The 14,308-nt window shown below is 52.4% G+C and overlaps 2 protein-coding genes across 6 annotated transcripts in view; one reads left to right on the top strand and one right to left on the bottom strand.

The window, feature by feature from the left end:
- Window positions 1–1,181: 1,181 nt before the first annotated feature.
- The window catches only part of STAP2 (signal transducing adaptor family member 2), a 15,051-nt gene continuing 1,924 nt past the window's right edge, over window positions 1,182–14,308 (top strand). Inside the window, exons 1-13 of one of the 4 annotated variants that reach the window (XM_036032204.1) lie at window positions 1,257–1,358; window positions 4,475–4,546; window positions 4,682–4,804; window positions 5,785–5,841; window positions 6,789–6,889; window positions 7,437–7,571; window positions 8,072–8,141; window positions 8,233–8,335; window positions 8,458–8,532; window positions 9,512–9,661; window positions 9,758–9,859; window positions 9,937–10,011; window positions 10,258–10,413. In XM_036032204.1, the coding sequence (XP_035888097.1) occupies window positions 1,257–1,358; window positions 4,475–4,546; window positions 4,682–4,804; window positions 5,785–5,841; window positions 6,789–6,889; window positions 7,437–7,571; window positions 8,072–8,141; window positions 8,233–8,335; window positions 8,458–8,532; window positions 9,512–9,661; window positions 9,758–9,859; window positions 9,937–10,011; window positions 10,258–10,400 (1,308 nt within the window). In that variant the 3' untranslated portion in view covers window positions 10,401–10,413. Of the gene's footprint in view, window positions 1,359–4,474; window positions 4,547–4,681; window positions 4,805–5,784; window positions 5,842–6,788; window positions 6,890–7,436; window positions 7,572–8,071; window positions 8,142–8,232; window positions 8,336–8,457; window positions 8,533–9,511; window positions 9,668–9,757; window positions 9,860–9,936; window positions 10,012–10,257; window positions 10,414–14,308 lie in introns of those variants that run through there. The other 3 variants (XM_036032203.1, XM_036032205.1, XM_036032206.1) reach the window with 3 other exon arrangements.
- Window positions 10,638–14,308, bottom strand: part of FSD1 (fibronectin type III and SPRY domain containing 1) — an 11,173-nt gene continuing 7,502 nt past the window's right edge. Inside the window, exons 9-13 of one of the 2 annotated variants that reach the window (XM_028521655.2) lie at window positions 13,402–13,561; window positions 12,992–13,071; window positions 11,297–11,457; window positions 11,015–11,103; window positions 10,638–10,930 (exon numbers count right to left, since the gene is read on the bottom strand). In XM_028521655.2, the coding sequence (XP_028377456.1) occupies window positions 10,906–10,930; window positions 11,015–11,103; window positions 11,297–11,457; window positions 12,992–13,071; window positions 13,402–13,561 (515 nt within the window). In that variant the 3' untranslated portion in view covers window positions 10,638–10,905. Of the gene's footprint in view, window positions 10,931–11,014; window positions 11,104–11,205; window positions 11,458–12,991; window positions 13,072–13,401; window positions 13,562–14,308 lie in introns of both variants that reach the window. The other variant, XM_028521652.2, reaches the window with a different exon arrangement.

Genomic DNA, 14,308 nt, shown 5'->3' with positions numbered 1-14,308 from the left:
TAAGAATTGCTTGAATAAAAAGAGAAATGCTTCTTTTCCTTTCTGTAAATCTGGCAAAATAGGCACAGGACTTGTATACTGAAAACTACATAACACTAAAGAAAGAAATCAAAGATTTAAATAAATGAAAAGATGAACCATGTCGATGGACTGGAAAACTCGACATAATAAAGATGTCACATTTCCACCAGCTGATACAAGTTTAGTGCAATTCCCATCACGACACCAGCAAGATTCTGGGGTAGATCTAGGCAAGATTATTCTTTTTTTTTAATATATTTTATTGATTATGCTATTACAGTTGTCCCATTTCCCCGCTTCTCTCCCCTCCACCCTGTACCACCCTCCCACCCACATTTCCCCCCTTTAGTTCATGTCCATGTGTCATACTTATGAGTTCTTTAGCTTCTACATTTCCTGTACTATTCTTGCCCTCCCCCTATCTATTTTCAACCTACATTCTATGCTACTTATTCTCTATACCTTTTCCCCCTCTCTCCTCCTCCCACCCCCCTGCTGCTAACCCTCCATGTGCCCTCCATTTCTGTGGTTCTGTTCCTGTTCTAGTTGTTTACTTAGTTTCTTTTGGTTTTGCTTTAGGTGTGGTTGTTAATATTTGTGAGTTTGCTGTCCTTTTACTATACATGTCTTTTCTTTATCTTCTTTTCTTAGATAAGTCCCTTTAGCATTTCATAAAATAAGGGCTTGGTGATGATGAACTCCTTTAACTTGACCTTATCTGAGAAGCACTTTATCTGCCCTTCCATTCTAAATGGGAGCTTTGCTGGATAGAGCAATCTGGGATGTAGGTCCTTGTCTTTCATGACTTGGAATATTTCTTTCCAGCCCCTTCTTAGGCAAGATTATTCTAATGTCCAAACAGCCTAACAGGCATTTCAGCCCTTCATGTTATGTTCCTGTATGTTCTCCCTAGCTGTGCCCCCAGGCCTTTCTGACTTCCAGGGCTTTGCTGAAGCAGGCCTCTCTTCCTGGTGCTCTGTCCGCTCCTGCGGCTTCCTCCTCCATTCCACAACTCCAGCATAGCTTCCCTGCTCCCTGACTTCTGGGGAAGACCAGACACCCTGGGATTCCCCTAGGATTCCTGGACCTGCCCAGGCCCAGCCTCCGCCCAGCACTGGCAGGGGAGGGAACTCCAGAGCTGACAGGAGAGAGGAAATTCCCCTGGAACCTGTTTCTCTGCTTCCTGGCCAAGCCTGGCTGCTGGAGGGAGAGGCCAGGCCAAAGACCGGCCCGCCATGGCCTCGGCCCTGAGCCCACCCCGGGTCCCAAAGCCCAAGTGTGCCCTGCCTTCACACTACCATGAGAGCTATCTGGAGAAGAAGGGACCCCGAGACCAGGTAAGGTGGGGCAGGGGGCCTGGCACTGCTGCGAGGCCTGGCAGGCGAGGTACCTATCTGAGCCTCAATCTCCCCACGTATCCAAGGAGGACAGGGTGGGTGCTGACGGGGCAGGGCATGGGCTGGTGGCTGGGAAGGGTTCTGTCCATCTGTCTGTCTCTGTCTATCTCTGTCTGACTCTTATTTGATCTCTTTCTCTTTCTCTTTCCCTTTCTCTTTCTCTTTGTTTCTCCCTGACTGTATCGGTCTGTATCTCTCTGTTGGATACAAACAGGATCAGGACTTCCTCCAGGAAATGAGGCATTAAATTAATTAGTTCCCCTTTCCCCAGTCCTGAACTAACTTCCGGAACCTCAGCTGCTGGGGACAAGGTCAGGACAGCTGCACGTGGGGACAGTAAGAACTGGGGGGCCACAGTCAGCAGGACCAGGTACTGGCCACAGGACCAATGTACACATGAAGGTGTGCATTTTTGTTTGTTTGTATGTTTTGTTTTGTTTTTTAAATCCTCACCTGAGGATATGTTCATTGATCTTAGAGAGAGGAAAGGAGACAGAGAGAAAAAAATCAACCGTCTATCAGTTGCCTCTCTATGAACCCAACTGAGGATTGAACTAGCAACATAGGTATGTGCCCTGACTGGGAAATGCACCCTTGACCTTTTGGTATATGGGACGATGCTCCAACCAACTGAGCCACCCGGCCAAGAGCACATCCGTGTTTTTGTGTGTCTTACTCAGAATAAAGCCCAGCCCCTCAGTTCCTACTAAGGCCCCATCTCTCCCTCCCCATGCCCTATACACACTCATCTTCTACTATAACCCAAACCAACCACCCACTGCTTTCCCGGTGCGCCTCCCTGCCTTTGTCATTGCAGTTCCCTCCTCTTCTCCTTGTGGCTCCATGTGCCAAAATCCCCTCCAGCCTAGAAAGTATGAAGAGGCAGCAGATCACAGTGGTTAAGAAAGACCATGGGCCCCATAGCGCGAGACCCAGGTTCATGTCCCTGGTCCATGCCTTTCTGATTCCCAGGCCTTTTACAAGTGACTCTCCATCTTTGTCCTCAGTTTTCTGTTATATAATGGGTAGGATAGGGCCATAGTCACAATTACAAGAGAGAGGTAGTCCTTAGCAGGCCAGGAGGTTGGCTCAGGGCAAGCATTGGCGCTTTACATGAATTTGCCCAATTTTCACAATGACCACTGAGGTGAGTACCATTAGTATCACTGTTTTATTTTATTTTAAGATTTGTATTTATTAGCCCTGGCTGGAGTAGCTCAGTGGGTTGAGTGCGGGCTGGGAACCAAAGTGTCCCAGGTTCGATTCCCAGCCAGGGTACATTCCTGGGTTGCAGGCCATAACCCCCAGCAACCGCACATTGATATTTCTCTCTCTCTCTCTCCCTCTCTCTCTCTCTCTCTCTCTCTCTCTCTCTATCTCTATCTCCCTCCCTTCCCTCCCTAAAAATAAATAAATAAAATCTTAAAAAAAAAGATTTGTATTTATTTATTTTTAGACAGAGGGGAAGGGAGGGAGAAAGAGAGGGAAACATCAATGTGTGGTTGCCTCTTGAGCACCCCCTACTGGGGACCTAGCTCACAACTCAGGCATGTGTCCTGACTGGGAATTAAACTGGCGACCCTTTTGTTCAAATGCCAGCATTCAATCCACTGAGCCACACTAGCGAGGGCAGTATCAACATTTTATAGGTAGGGAAACTGAGGCACAGAGGGCTTAAATAATTTGTTCAATGACACATAGCTGGCACATGACAAAGCAGGTCTCACTATACTGAGTTCAATCATTTATCACTTATATAATCACCTATTACTGTTCCAGGCACTTGGAAGTGCACTTATGCCAAGTGCCTGGAACAGTGCTTGGCACAGATTAGGTCTTCCGTCAGTGTTAGTTAAGCGTATGGATGTATCTATGGATGGGTGGATGGATGGACGGATGGTTGAGTGGATGATAGCTGTCATTATAAGCACTATCCTCATTATCATTACAGATCAATTAAAGTGCTTCTGCTCCGACTGGTGTAGCTCAGTGGACTGAGCGTGGGCCTGCAAACCAAAGGGCCGCCAGTTTGGTTCCCAATCAGGGCACGTGCCCAGGCTGTGGGCCAGGTTCCCAGTTTGGGGCATGTGAGAGGCAACTACATATTGATGTTTCTCTCCCTCTCTTTCTCCCTCCCTTCTCCTCTCTCTAAAAATAAATAAATAAAATCTTTTTTAAGTGCTTCCTCCTTCGGGAAGTCTTCCCAGATTTTTCAGTTGGAGGGCCACTCTCCTCCTCTGTGATCTTATGGTCCAGGGTCTGTCCCTCTCCAGGGGTCCTAACTTTTCTTCCCTGGAGGATTTTGTTATCTGTGCTTTCTCTATCCTCTGGAACATGATATACTTAAAACAGAAGTCACGTCCCACTTATTACTTTGCTCACAATAGAGCTGGTTGCAAAACAGTTGCTCAGGGAATTTTTGGTAGAAAAAACATAGAATCTTATAATCTGAGATATATCAGCCCCTCAGGCCTCCAGAGAGTTACGGCATTTGGAGTTCAGAATCCTGGGGGTAAATGTTGAATTTGCGGACTTCCTAGAGTCCAGAACCTTGTGAAATTCTGCGACTACAGACTCAGCACCTCTCTGAGGACCTGGCACCTAGGAGATGCCAAAAATATGTATGGAGTGGACAAGGGGGCAGGAAAATATGTGTGGGTGGCTGGGTACATAGATGGGCGGATGGGGCAACAGACATATGGGTGGGTGAATGGATGGATCATCATAAATCTAGTTAGCTTGACTGACTCCTAGAACTACTCCCTCCATAGACTGGGGGATTACTCTGGGTCCCCAATCCCATCAAGGTTCCCTTTGGTCACTTTTCGAAGAATAATAGATCCCCAGAGGCTGTGCCATGAAGGAGGAGGGCCTCCCTAAAAAGGCATCATTTGTTCAAAGACCCAAAGCAAGTAATGCAGGAAACTATGTGAAGATCTTGGGAAGAGGGTCCAGGCAGAGAACAGCCAGTGCAAAGGTCCTGAGGCAGAAATAGGTGTGTTGGAGGTACCCAGTTTGCCAACTCACATCCTTCTTTCTCCTTCTCTGTTCTCCAGAATTACAAGAAGTTCTGGGCTGGCCTCCAGGGCCTCACTCTCTATTTCTACAATAGCAATCGGGACTCCCAGGTAAGGATGGGAGTGAGTGCACAAGAGCTGGCCCGTCCTTGGCCCCAGGGATCAAGCAGAGGGTATGGGTGATGTGGCGAAACCATGGGGCAAGCCAGAGACCTGGTACTCAGATGCCCGCCTTTGTGCCCTCAGCATGTGGAGAAGCTGGACCTTGGAGCATTTGTGAAATTCACAGATGAGGGTCCTCGAGGGAGTTCCAGTGACCCTGGTATCTATTTCAACCTGGTCCTCCGGAACCAGGAGATCAAGTTCAAGGTAGGTTCCCTTGAACTTGAGGGGGGAGGGCTGGTGGGAGACCCTGCCTCCCCAGTGCACTCGCCATTAACAGAAACTAATATGGAGTCATGCAAAGTCTAACACTGGGTTGGAAGCAATGGACAAGTCACTCAACCTTTCTGGGCCTCAGTTTCCTCAACTGCAAAATGGGATAATATGTGTAAAGTGGCTAGAACAAGATCTGATTCACAAGATTCTGGATCATCACTGCTATCATTCAACCCTTAAACAAACTTTAGTGAGCACCTACTGTGTGACAGACCCTCTTCTAGTTGCACAGCAGTGAACAGACAGTTCAAAATCCTTTGTGGAGTTTACAGTCTAGTGGTGGAAGCATGCAATGAACAATATAATGTGTGAAATATATGGAGTGTCAGATGGCAGCAGATTCTAGGAAAAGGGGATGCAATGGTAAGTGGTGTGATCAAGGAAGGCCTTACTGAGGATCTAAAGGGGGTGAGGGAGCCAGCAGTGCAAATATATGGGAACTGGCTTTTCAGCAGAGGGAATAGTATATGCAAAGGTCCTGAGATAGGGCTCTGCCTGGTGTGTTAGAGGAACAGTGGCTGGAGCACAGTGAGAGAGGGGGACAGAGGGAGGAGGTAAGGGCTGTGTGTATGTTGCGGGGGGCGGGGGGGGGGGGGGACTGGGCAGGGCCTTGTGAACTATGGAGAGGATCCTGGGCCTCTACCCTGAGGGAGGTGGGAAGCCTGGGAGGGTTTAAAGGATAAGATACATGACTTATGTTTTTTTTTTAATGTTGGTATAGTAACATTAAAGAATAATATTCCACATTACTAAGGATTTATATTCAGTCAGACATCATTCTAAATTAATTTGTCCTAATTCATTTAATCTTCAAAATAGCCCTTGGAAACGTGAACTGTTATTCCTGACACCCATTTTACAGATGAACAGACTGAGCCTAATCCACATGGCCGTTCTCTTTCTCTCCCTAGGTGGACAGCCTGGAGTCCCGGGAAATGTGGAAAGGCTTCATCTTGACGGTAGTGGAGGTCAGAATGGTGGTTGTCCTCTGTGCCTCTCTCCCATTCCCCAGTAGTCCTTCTCAGAAATCCTCTTTTTTATTTATTTTTTCATCTTTCATTCTCCCAAATAAGCCCCTAGAGCAGGGGTGTCAAACTCATTTTCACCAGGGGCCACATTGGCCTCGAGGTTGCGTTTAAGGGGCTGAATGTAATTTCAACTCCTTAACAGTTAAGGAATATTTACATTTATACAGTCCTAAAATTATTTTGGCCCTTTGAAGGCAACCATGAAGCCAATGTGGCCCCTGGGGAAAATGAGTTTGACACCGCTGCCCTAGAATATATAACACATTGGTCTCAAGCTGGTGGCCTACAAACAAAATGTAGTCTATAAACATCTTTTGTTTTGCCAACAGTGCTAAAAATTTAAGACAGCTGCTATCACTTAAAAACCAGGATTTTAGTCAACATTCCTGATTTCTTTATTTTTTTTTTTAGGATTTTATTTATTTACTTTTAGAGACTGGGAAGGGAGGGAGAAAGAGAGGAGACAAAGATCAATGTGTGGGTACTTCTTGTGCGCCCCCTACTGGGGACCTAGCTAGCAACCCAGGTACATGCTCTGACTGGGAATCAAACCAGGGACCCTTTGATTCGCAGGCCCATGCTCAGTCCACTGAGCTACACCAGCCAGGGCCTTCTGGTTTCTATTTCACTCATGTGTTCCCTGCCTGACCCCTGCAGCCTGTAGAGTTTGAGACTCTACATTCTAGCATCTGCTGTGTCATTTGCCCCATCACTGGTCTCCCTCTCTCTCCACATCCTCTCCAAAACCTCTTTGCCCCTGAAGGTGTAGCTCTGGAGCCCCCAGACCCAGGTTCCCATCTTGGCTCTGTCTGCACTCTGGCTTCACTTAGCCCCTGTGTGACATGGGCACAGCTGCCCGTTCCACAGCTGCCCCCATCGCCCCTCAGCTCCGTGTCCCATACAATTTGACCCTGCTGCCTGGACACCTGTACATGATGGCCGAGGTCCTAGCCAAAGAGGAGGTGCGCCGCACGCTCGAGATGCCCTCGTGAGTGCCACATGGCCTGAGGGGTTCCAGGAGGGGGTGCTGAGTGGGGTCTTAAGTTGAATACAGGGCTGCATCTGGATGCGGCGGGAATTAGTTTCCCTGCTGGGAGCTGGACTTGGTGTTTGGGGGGAGGTCTGGACCTCCAGCAGAAGGTATGGGTGCATGGAAGGCCCTACTGTGAGCCTCTGGAAATGAAATCTGGGCTGGGGGGGCAGGGGGAGCCAGGGTCTACTGGAGTAGGATCTGGGCCTAGGAGATGAGGTTGGGTCTCCGGAGGTGGCTCTATGTGCCTTGGGGCGGGTCAAGATCTCTGGAGGAGAGTCTGGTTGCTTGAAGGGCCGAGCAGATTCTCCAGGGAGGCCTCTGGGTGCCTAGAAGGTGCCTGAGGCTGGTTGCCCCAGGACTAGGTAGTAAGCGGGAAGGGGTGACTGCGTGTTGGGGCAGGGGGCGGGGCTGAGTGTCGGGGGCGGGGCTACGCATGGGAGGGCGTTCCGGGTCTCCCATGGGTCAGGGTCTTTCCAGTGTGAGTGACTACAACCCTTGCCAGGTGCTTCTTGAAGGTGAGCCGGCTAGAGGCCCAACTGCTCCTGGAGCGCTACCCAGAATGCGGAAACTTGTTGCTGCGGCCCAGCGGGGACGGCGCGAACGGAGTATCGGTCACAACTCGCCAGACGCTCAACGGGTACGCAGGCACAGCTGAGGGACGCAGGGGCGGGGTTTATGGAGGGTAGGGCATGGGGGCGTGGTCAGACGTAGAGGCGGGGACGTATCCTTGAGCGAGAGGACCTACGTACAAAGTCTGAGCTGGGACTGAGGAGGACTTGGGAGTCCTGGCCAGAGGTTAAGGAGCGTGGAATCCTGAGGCTGGCCTCCCGGGTTGTAGGGTCTTGGGCAAGTCATGTCTAAGGTGGAGTCAGAATTCAGGGACGGAGCCAGGGAGAAGGGCGGTGCCTCCCTTGAGGGTGGAATCCTTCGGAACCTTGTCTTCCCTGGGGATAGAATCAGGACTAGGGGCGAAGTCTTTCCTGGGGATGGAGTCAGTCGAGGGCCTGGTCAATCTAGAGAGCCCCGGCAGGAAAGGGCATGATCGGTGTGCCGGGAAGAGGGAGGGTGTCTCCATGGGGGTGTAGACAGAATGAGGGGCGGGGTCTTTTTTGGCCTGAGTCCCCACTGCATGTGCAGGACACCGGTGGTCCGTCACTACAAAGTGAAGCGCGAGGGCCCTAAGTACGTGATCGACGTGGAGGAGCCGGTGAGACCTGGGGCGAGGTCTCGGGAAGTACACCGGTGGGGTCGGCGCCACTTCCCCCACGGCGCTAACCGGACCCCTTACCCACCCCCAGTTCTCCTGCGCCTCACTCCAAGCAGTGGTCGACTATTTCGTGTTGCAAACCAATAAGACGCTGGTGCCTTTCCTACTGGATGAGGACTACGAGAAGGTGCTAGGTGGGTGAGGCCTCAGGGGACTCGGGAGCTCAGCTCCTGCGTCTCCCGCCTACGCCCCCAAGAGTCCACCCTTAGGTCAGCCCCGGCCCGGCGCCTCCTCCAGGCAGCCCTCTCTGTTCTAGGCTACGTGGATGCGGATAAAGAGAACGGCGAGAGTGTGTGGGTGGCACCCTCAGTACCAGCGGTCCCCTGTCCAGGTGATGCCCCTTCCCCCAAGGCAGCCATGGGGGCAGAGTAGAAGAAACCTAGAACCCACACAATGCCTCTTGTGTCCAATCTTGTCCCCAGAGTTGCAGGGACCCAGAAATTACCCAGACCCTGCCCTCTGGGGACTTCCAGGTTGTAGAAAGGGCTGACAGAGCTGGACACAGACACTCCCAGCCCTGTGGGGTTGAACCTGGGGCTGGTGCCTAACCTAGAGTTGAGAAGAGGGAGGCAGAGTAGGGGGAAACCATCCTAGAGGAAGGGGTGTTTGCTGAAGTTCTCAAAGGATTTTGGTACAGATGGGCAATGGGACCGGGGCAGAAGGTGCACCTGGAGTAAGAACTGCTCAGAGATGGGAAACAGTGGGTGTTGGGAAAGGGATGGGGGCCAATGCAGCTTTATGGAGCAGGAGGAAGAGGCTGGAAGCAGTATGGTCCGCCCTGGGCTGGGCAGATGCTGGGGACCCCATGTATACAATGGACATATATGTACCCATACATACACACATGCCGCAATCACCAACATGGACTGTGTCCACCTGAATAATCAGAAGTTCTTATGTAGACGACTCCACAAGGGCATGAATACATGCATCACAATCCCACCCCTTCCAGCATACATACATTCCTCAAGCCACAATCACATGGGCACAGCACAAATGCAGATATTTGTAGACACATGCATGTACACATGGGTACAAATACCCCAGCACAGACCTTAGCACCCACACACTGTCATACACATATACACATTTATGTATACTCCACTTACACGAAATCACCCAGTTCATGTTTATGCTACACAGGGGCACCAACTCAGACTTATACATGGGTACATGTACAGACATGCACAGGGATGCATGCCTGTATCCAGGCATGCACACATACACTCCTGCTCACAGAGGCACACAGACCCACCCGGAGGTATCCCTGTATCATGTGGGTCCCCAAAATGACTGCCATTTCCCACCAGATCCTGCATCCCGGGCCTGTGGCCCCAAGCCGTCGCCTCCTGCACCCATCATGCCTGTGCCCAGCCAGGACAAGCTGCCCCCGCTACCGAACCCGGATGAGAACTATGTGATCCCAATTGATGATGCCCCAGCTGCGGACTACGTGAATGGTGATGGTGGGTGGGGGGGCCAGGAGTGGCTGAGAGAAGGGGGAGGGGAAGCAGGCTTATGGCCAGATATGACACACCCTATCTTTGTCCACGCAGTAGTTTCTCCTGGTTGGCCAGGGGTCCCAAAGCCCAAGAAGTGTCTCCCAGCCCCAAAGGTTCAGGCAAAGCCTTCAAAGCCACCCATTACACCTAAGCCAGGTAGGAGACCCTCCTCCCCAGCCCTGCCCTCATCCAGTGGAGGGCTGTTCTCAGCCTTCATCTCCCTTCTCCTCCAGAGCCCAAAGGCCTTATCAGCGGCCTGGCCAAGAAGCTGGCTATCAGCTCAGGACAGGCTCTCTTCCCCAGAACAGGTAAGGAACCTGGGAGGCCAATGTGAGGGGTGGGAGCTTCACAGGTGCGCAACCCATGCAACCACACAGGACCTGGCCCCCAAAGGGCCTGCACTCAGTCTAATGTTCCTCCTGCTTCTTGAATACACTTCCATCTTGCACTGGGCCCCGTGCGTGCACTCTGCAGCCAGTCCTGGGTGGGTGTGGGGGAGCAACATGGACTGGGAAGTCCTGGCGCAGCTGAAGCCTAGGGTACCCGCCCTCCAGGGTTGGCCAGTGTGACGGCAGAGCTGGAAGAGAAACTGCAGAGGCGGCGGGCATGGGAGCACCCAGCTGGCCTCACTGGGGATCAGCAGGCCAGTCTCGGAGCTGGGCACGTCAGTCAGGTGGATCTGTCCTCTCAGAATTAAAAGTTCAAGTGACCCCAGGGTCCATGAGTGTGACTTGGCTTAGGGGGGGCAGTGAGGGGTCCGTCAGACGCCTACCCACAGCTGGCTCTATTCACTCCTAAAGATCCTCAGCTCAGCACAAACTGCCATCTGACTTTGTCAGCAAAGCCCATTTGACAGCTGAGAAAGCTGAGGTTCAGAGAGGGCCCAGGGCACAGCCAGTGCCACCCAGCCCCAAAGAACCGGCAGCACAACCTGGCCAGTGTCTGACCTTTATTAGGAAGTGAGGTGGGGAGGAGGGCCTGCCCTGCTGCCTGCTCCCTGTTGGCGACCCCCGTTAGGAGTTAAGGCTCCAAGCAGCAAATCAGAGGAAGGTGCCTGGCTGAAACAGCTGAGACCTGGCAGTGGCCCCCACAATCAGCCTGGCTGGGTGCAATGGCCTAGGTGAGGCTGGTGTTCGAGCTGCTGGTGGCACTGCCTCGCTTCTGCAGACAGCGCACGGAGCTGGGGACCTGTAGGCCTGTCATCACCTGGAAGCTGCCACACCAAACCTGGGGAATAGGGAGGGAAAGAAGAGGCTCAGCAAAGCCAGCATCCAGAGGCACGCCCACCTCAGGCCATGGAGGGGACCTTACTGTGAAAGCAGGCAGCAGTGGCTGTGTGAACTTGGCCTTGAAGGTGTGCAGCAGCTGTTTGGTACGGGCGTTGTAGAAGGACAGGAGGCCTGGGTGGAGGGCAGAGGGACAGGGGGCCAGTAAGGGGGCTTGCGGCAGAGAGACCAGACAGGCAGAGGTGTCTGGAAATGCCAGCTGGGGCCCAGGGTCACCTTGGTGGAAGTCGCAGTGCACACCCAGGCAGTCAGGCACGGGGGCGTCCAGCACCTTGGCCTTGTTGGCATGCTTGGCGGTGAAGCTGACCTGCAGCCAGTTGTTGATGTGCAGACACCAGGACGCAGCTGTCTTGCCTAGTTGCTCGAAGCGGCCAAGGCTGCGGTAGGCCACCCCCACGCCGAACGCCTTGCTGTCTGGCTCATAGTGCACCTCCCAGTAATGTTCTCCACCATCGATCAGCGTGTCCCCTGTGGGGTGGGGTGGGCAGTGGGGCCTGGGTAGAACAGGGCCTCAGGTGCTCTTCCACAAAGGGGCAGCCACTTAGGTGGGTACTCCCCAGACCACAGCTACTCCCTCTAGATATTCCTCGGTCCCCAGCTATTCCTTCCAGGTATTCCCCAGGATTCATCAACTCCCTCTAGATACTAAGTCCAGATTCTCTCCAAGCTTCCACTAGTCCTTTCACATTCTCTACTAGTCCAAGCTACTCCTTCCAGTTACTTCCAAGCCTTAGAAACTTCCTGCAGTTCCTCCCCATGTTCAGTTACTCTTCAGCCCTCAATACTTCCCAGGGACTAGTAAGCCCCAAACCCTTGCACACTCCAAGTATTCCCCCAGGCCCCAAGTCCCACCAGAGCCCAGGTACTTCCCAGGACTCCAGACACTTTCCTGTTGCTTCTGAATCTAGATTCTTCCCAGAGCCCTAAGTCACTCCCAGTGGAGACACCTCAGCTTTTCCTAGGGTTCAGATGCCCTCCAGATGTCAGTTGAACTCTGAATCCACATTCTTTCCGGACCCCAGATCCAGATTCTTGCTACCTCAGCCACTCCCCAGTGCAGCTATTTCTGAGTTTCAGCTTCCCCACACACCCCTGTCCTGAGCTGATCCCAGCTCATCTGCATCTGCAAGCTCAGCTGCCCCCCAGACAGGATTAACCCCCAGACACCTTTCTTCTCCAGGCCGGCTCCTCCCTGACCTCAGCTACTTTCTCAATCACAACTCCTCTAGGCTCCTCCCAGGAATAAGACAGCTAGACACCTCCACCCCTCCCCCTGCTGCCTCTCCAAACCCCAGCTCTGGATAATCCCAGATACTTCCCAGAAAATCCAAATCCTCCACAGAACCTTGACTTCTTCTCAGGCCTTAGCCTATCCCCAGTACCCAGCTACTCCCTACCTTCCCCTACCCTCCACCCACCAATATTACCAACCACAACGACTTCCTCAGACCTCAGTCTTTTCTCCTAGTCCTTTTCTGGACAGTCGTGATTTCCCTGAACTCCAGTTCCTTCATGGACTTGAGCTTCTCCTTCACAGGATCCAGTCACTCCTGTGGTGCTAACCACTTCTCCAGCCCTAGCCCTTCTCTCAACTCGGATACCAGCTATTCTCTCTGGCTCTTCCACTCATCCTGAGCCTTCCTTCAGCTCCTCTACAAATCCAGTTGCTCTATAGGCAGTCATTCTTTCCAGCTACTTCCCAAATCCCAACTACTCCCCAAGTAAGTCCTGGCTATTTGACAGACCCCAGGAAACCCCCCATAATCCCCGTCCAGATCCTCTTTCCTCAGGTCCATAACCTCTGCTCCCCCTAATAATCACTGCTCCCCTCCCCAAACCTTCCCATTCCCCCAGCACCACAACACATTATTGAGACTATTCCCAGAGCGGATTTGTTGACGGCTGCCTCAGTTTCCCCAGCCAAAGGCCTTCTCTCCCACAGCCCCCCATCAGAGCCCTGACCAGAGTTCCCCGCTCTCTTCCTGACATCTCCCCTCCTTACCCAGCACCGTGTAGGACTCAGCTGTGAAGCGATCCCGTCCCCCACGACCGGAAGGCATCCTCTTGGGAGATGGAGTACCTCTGTGGGTGACAGGGAAGGGAGGTTCAGTTCGGCCCTCACCTCCCCTATAGGAGCACTTCTCTGGTCCACCCCAGCCGCTGTGGACTTTCAGTCCTCGGTTCCTTTCTTACACTGGGCCCCTCATGTCAGAACACATCTGTGCCTGTTCTCATCTGGAAAACTCCTATTCAACCATCAGTACCCAATTCAAAGTCTCCTCTCCCTTGACTCACTGTTTTGGCTCCAGCCCCATGTCCCGCCTCCACCCCAGGCTTGACCACACTGGGTTACATGTTTGTGCCCATCACAGTCTGCACCACTAGACACTCAGGAAGGGGAGGGGCAGCTACCTGGCTGGGGAGTTGACGGGAGACGCCGTCCGCCCCTTGCCATCTTTCTCGCGAGCCTTGATATCCTGCACCTTCCCGCCCATGGCGTCCCACTCCACGGAGAGATCATCCACCCGCAGGTTCTGGTGGGATGTGGACGCATCCAGGCGGAACATGAACGCTGGGGCCGGGCAGACGTGGGAGTCACAGAGATGGGGAAACCCGAGAGACACAGAGACAGACAGACAGTGACCAAGACAGACCGTGACAGGGAGGGAGAACAGGAAGAGACAAAGAAACAGGCCAAGACAGAGAGAGAAACAGACAAACAGAGTCTCAGAGACAGACAGACACAGAGACAACGGCAGAAAGACACGAGATGGGGAAACATGGAGGGGGCAGCCCAAAGCGCCAGAGGAGCAAAGGCCATGGGCTTGTTGCCTAAATGTTTCCAGGTCTGGAGCCACTTTCAAGCCACTGGTGCTGCCCTGCGCTTCCACTGGGGGTCACTCCCAGAAAAGGGGCTGGTCGACAGCATGACAGAGTTAACTCAGAGAAGAACCTCCGATTAGGGTGTGCCAAAGTGTCACTGTGGGAGGCTAAGACTTTGTCTTCACTGCTGATAACACCCTCCCCAACTCTCTAGAGCACTTACCTATTTTTTGGAAGAGAGAGAGGAAGTGTGTATGTGTGTGCGTGTGTGTATGTATGTAAAAACCATCCAGGCATAAAGGGATCAACAGCAGAAGCAAAGGACAAATGCAGGTTTATATTAGACAAACAGGCTGAGGAATTCTGCTGTGGACTAATCTCTGAGCTTCCTGGCAGCTAGGGCAAAAATGGCTATAAAACCCTGATTAGAAGATGCCTACTTCACACCAGGCCCTGGGGTCCCAGGAGTGAAGGGTTGTAGAGTCACAGCCAGGGT

The sequence above is a fragment of the Phyllostomus discolor genome, chromosome 8 (assembly GCF_004126475.2).
Source record: "Phyllostomus discolor isolate MPI-MPIP mPhyDis1 chromosome 8, mPhyDis1.pri.v3, whole genome shotgun sequence".
NCBI lineage: Eukaryota > Metazoa > Chordata > Mammalia > Chiroptera > Phyllostomidae > Phyllostomus > Phyllostomus discolor.
Note: the sequence above shows the minus strand (reverse complement) of the source record. Positions and strands in the feature narration are given on the sequence as shown.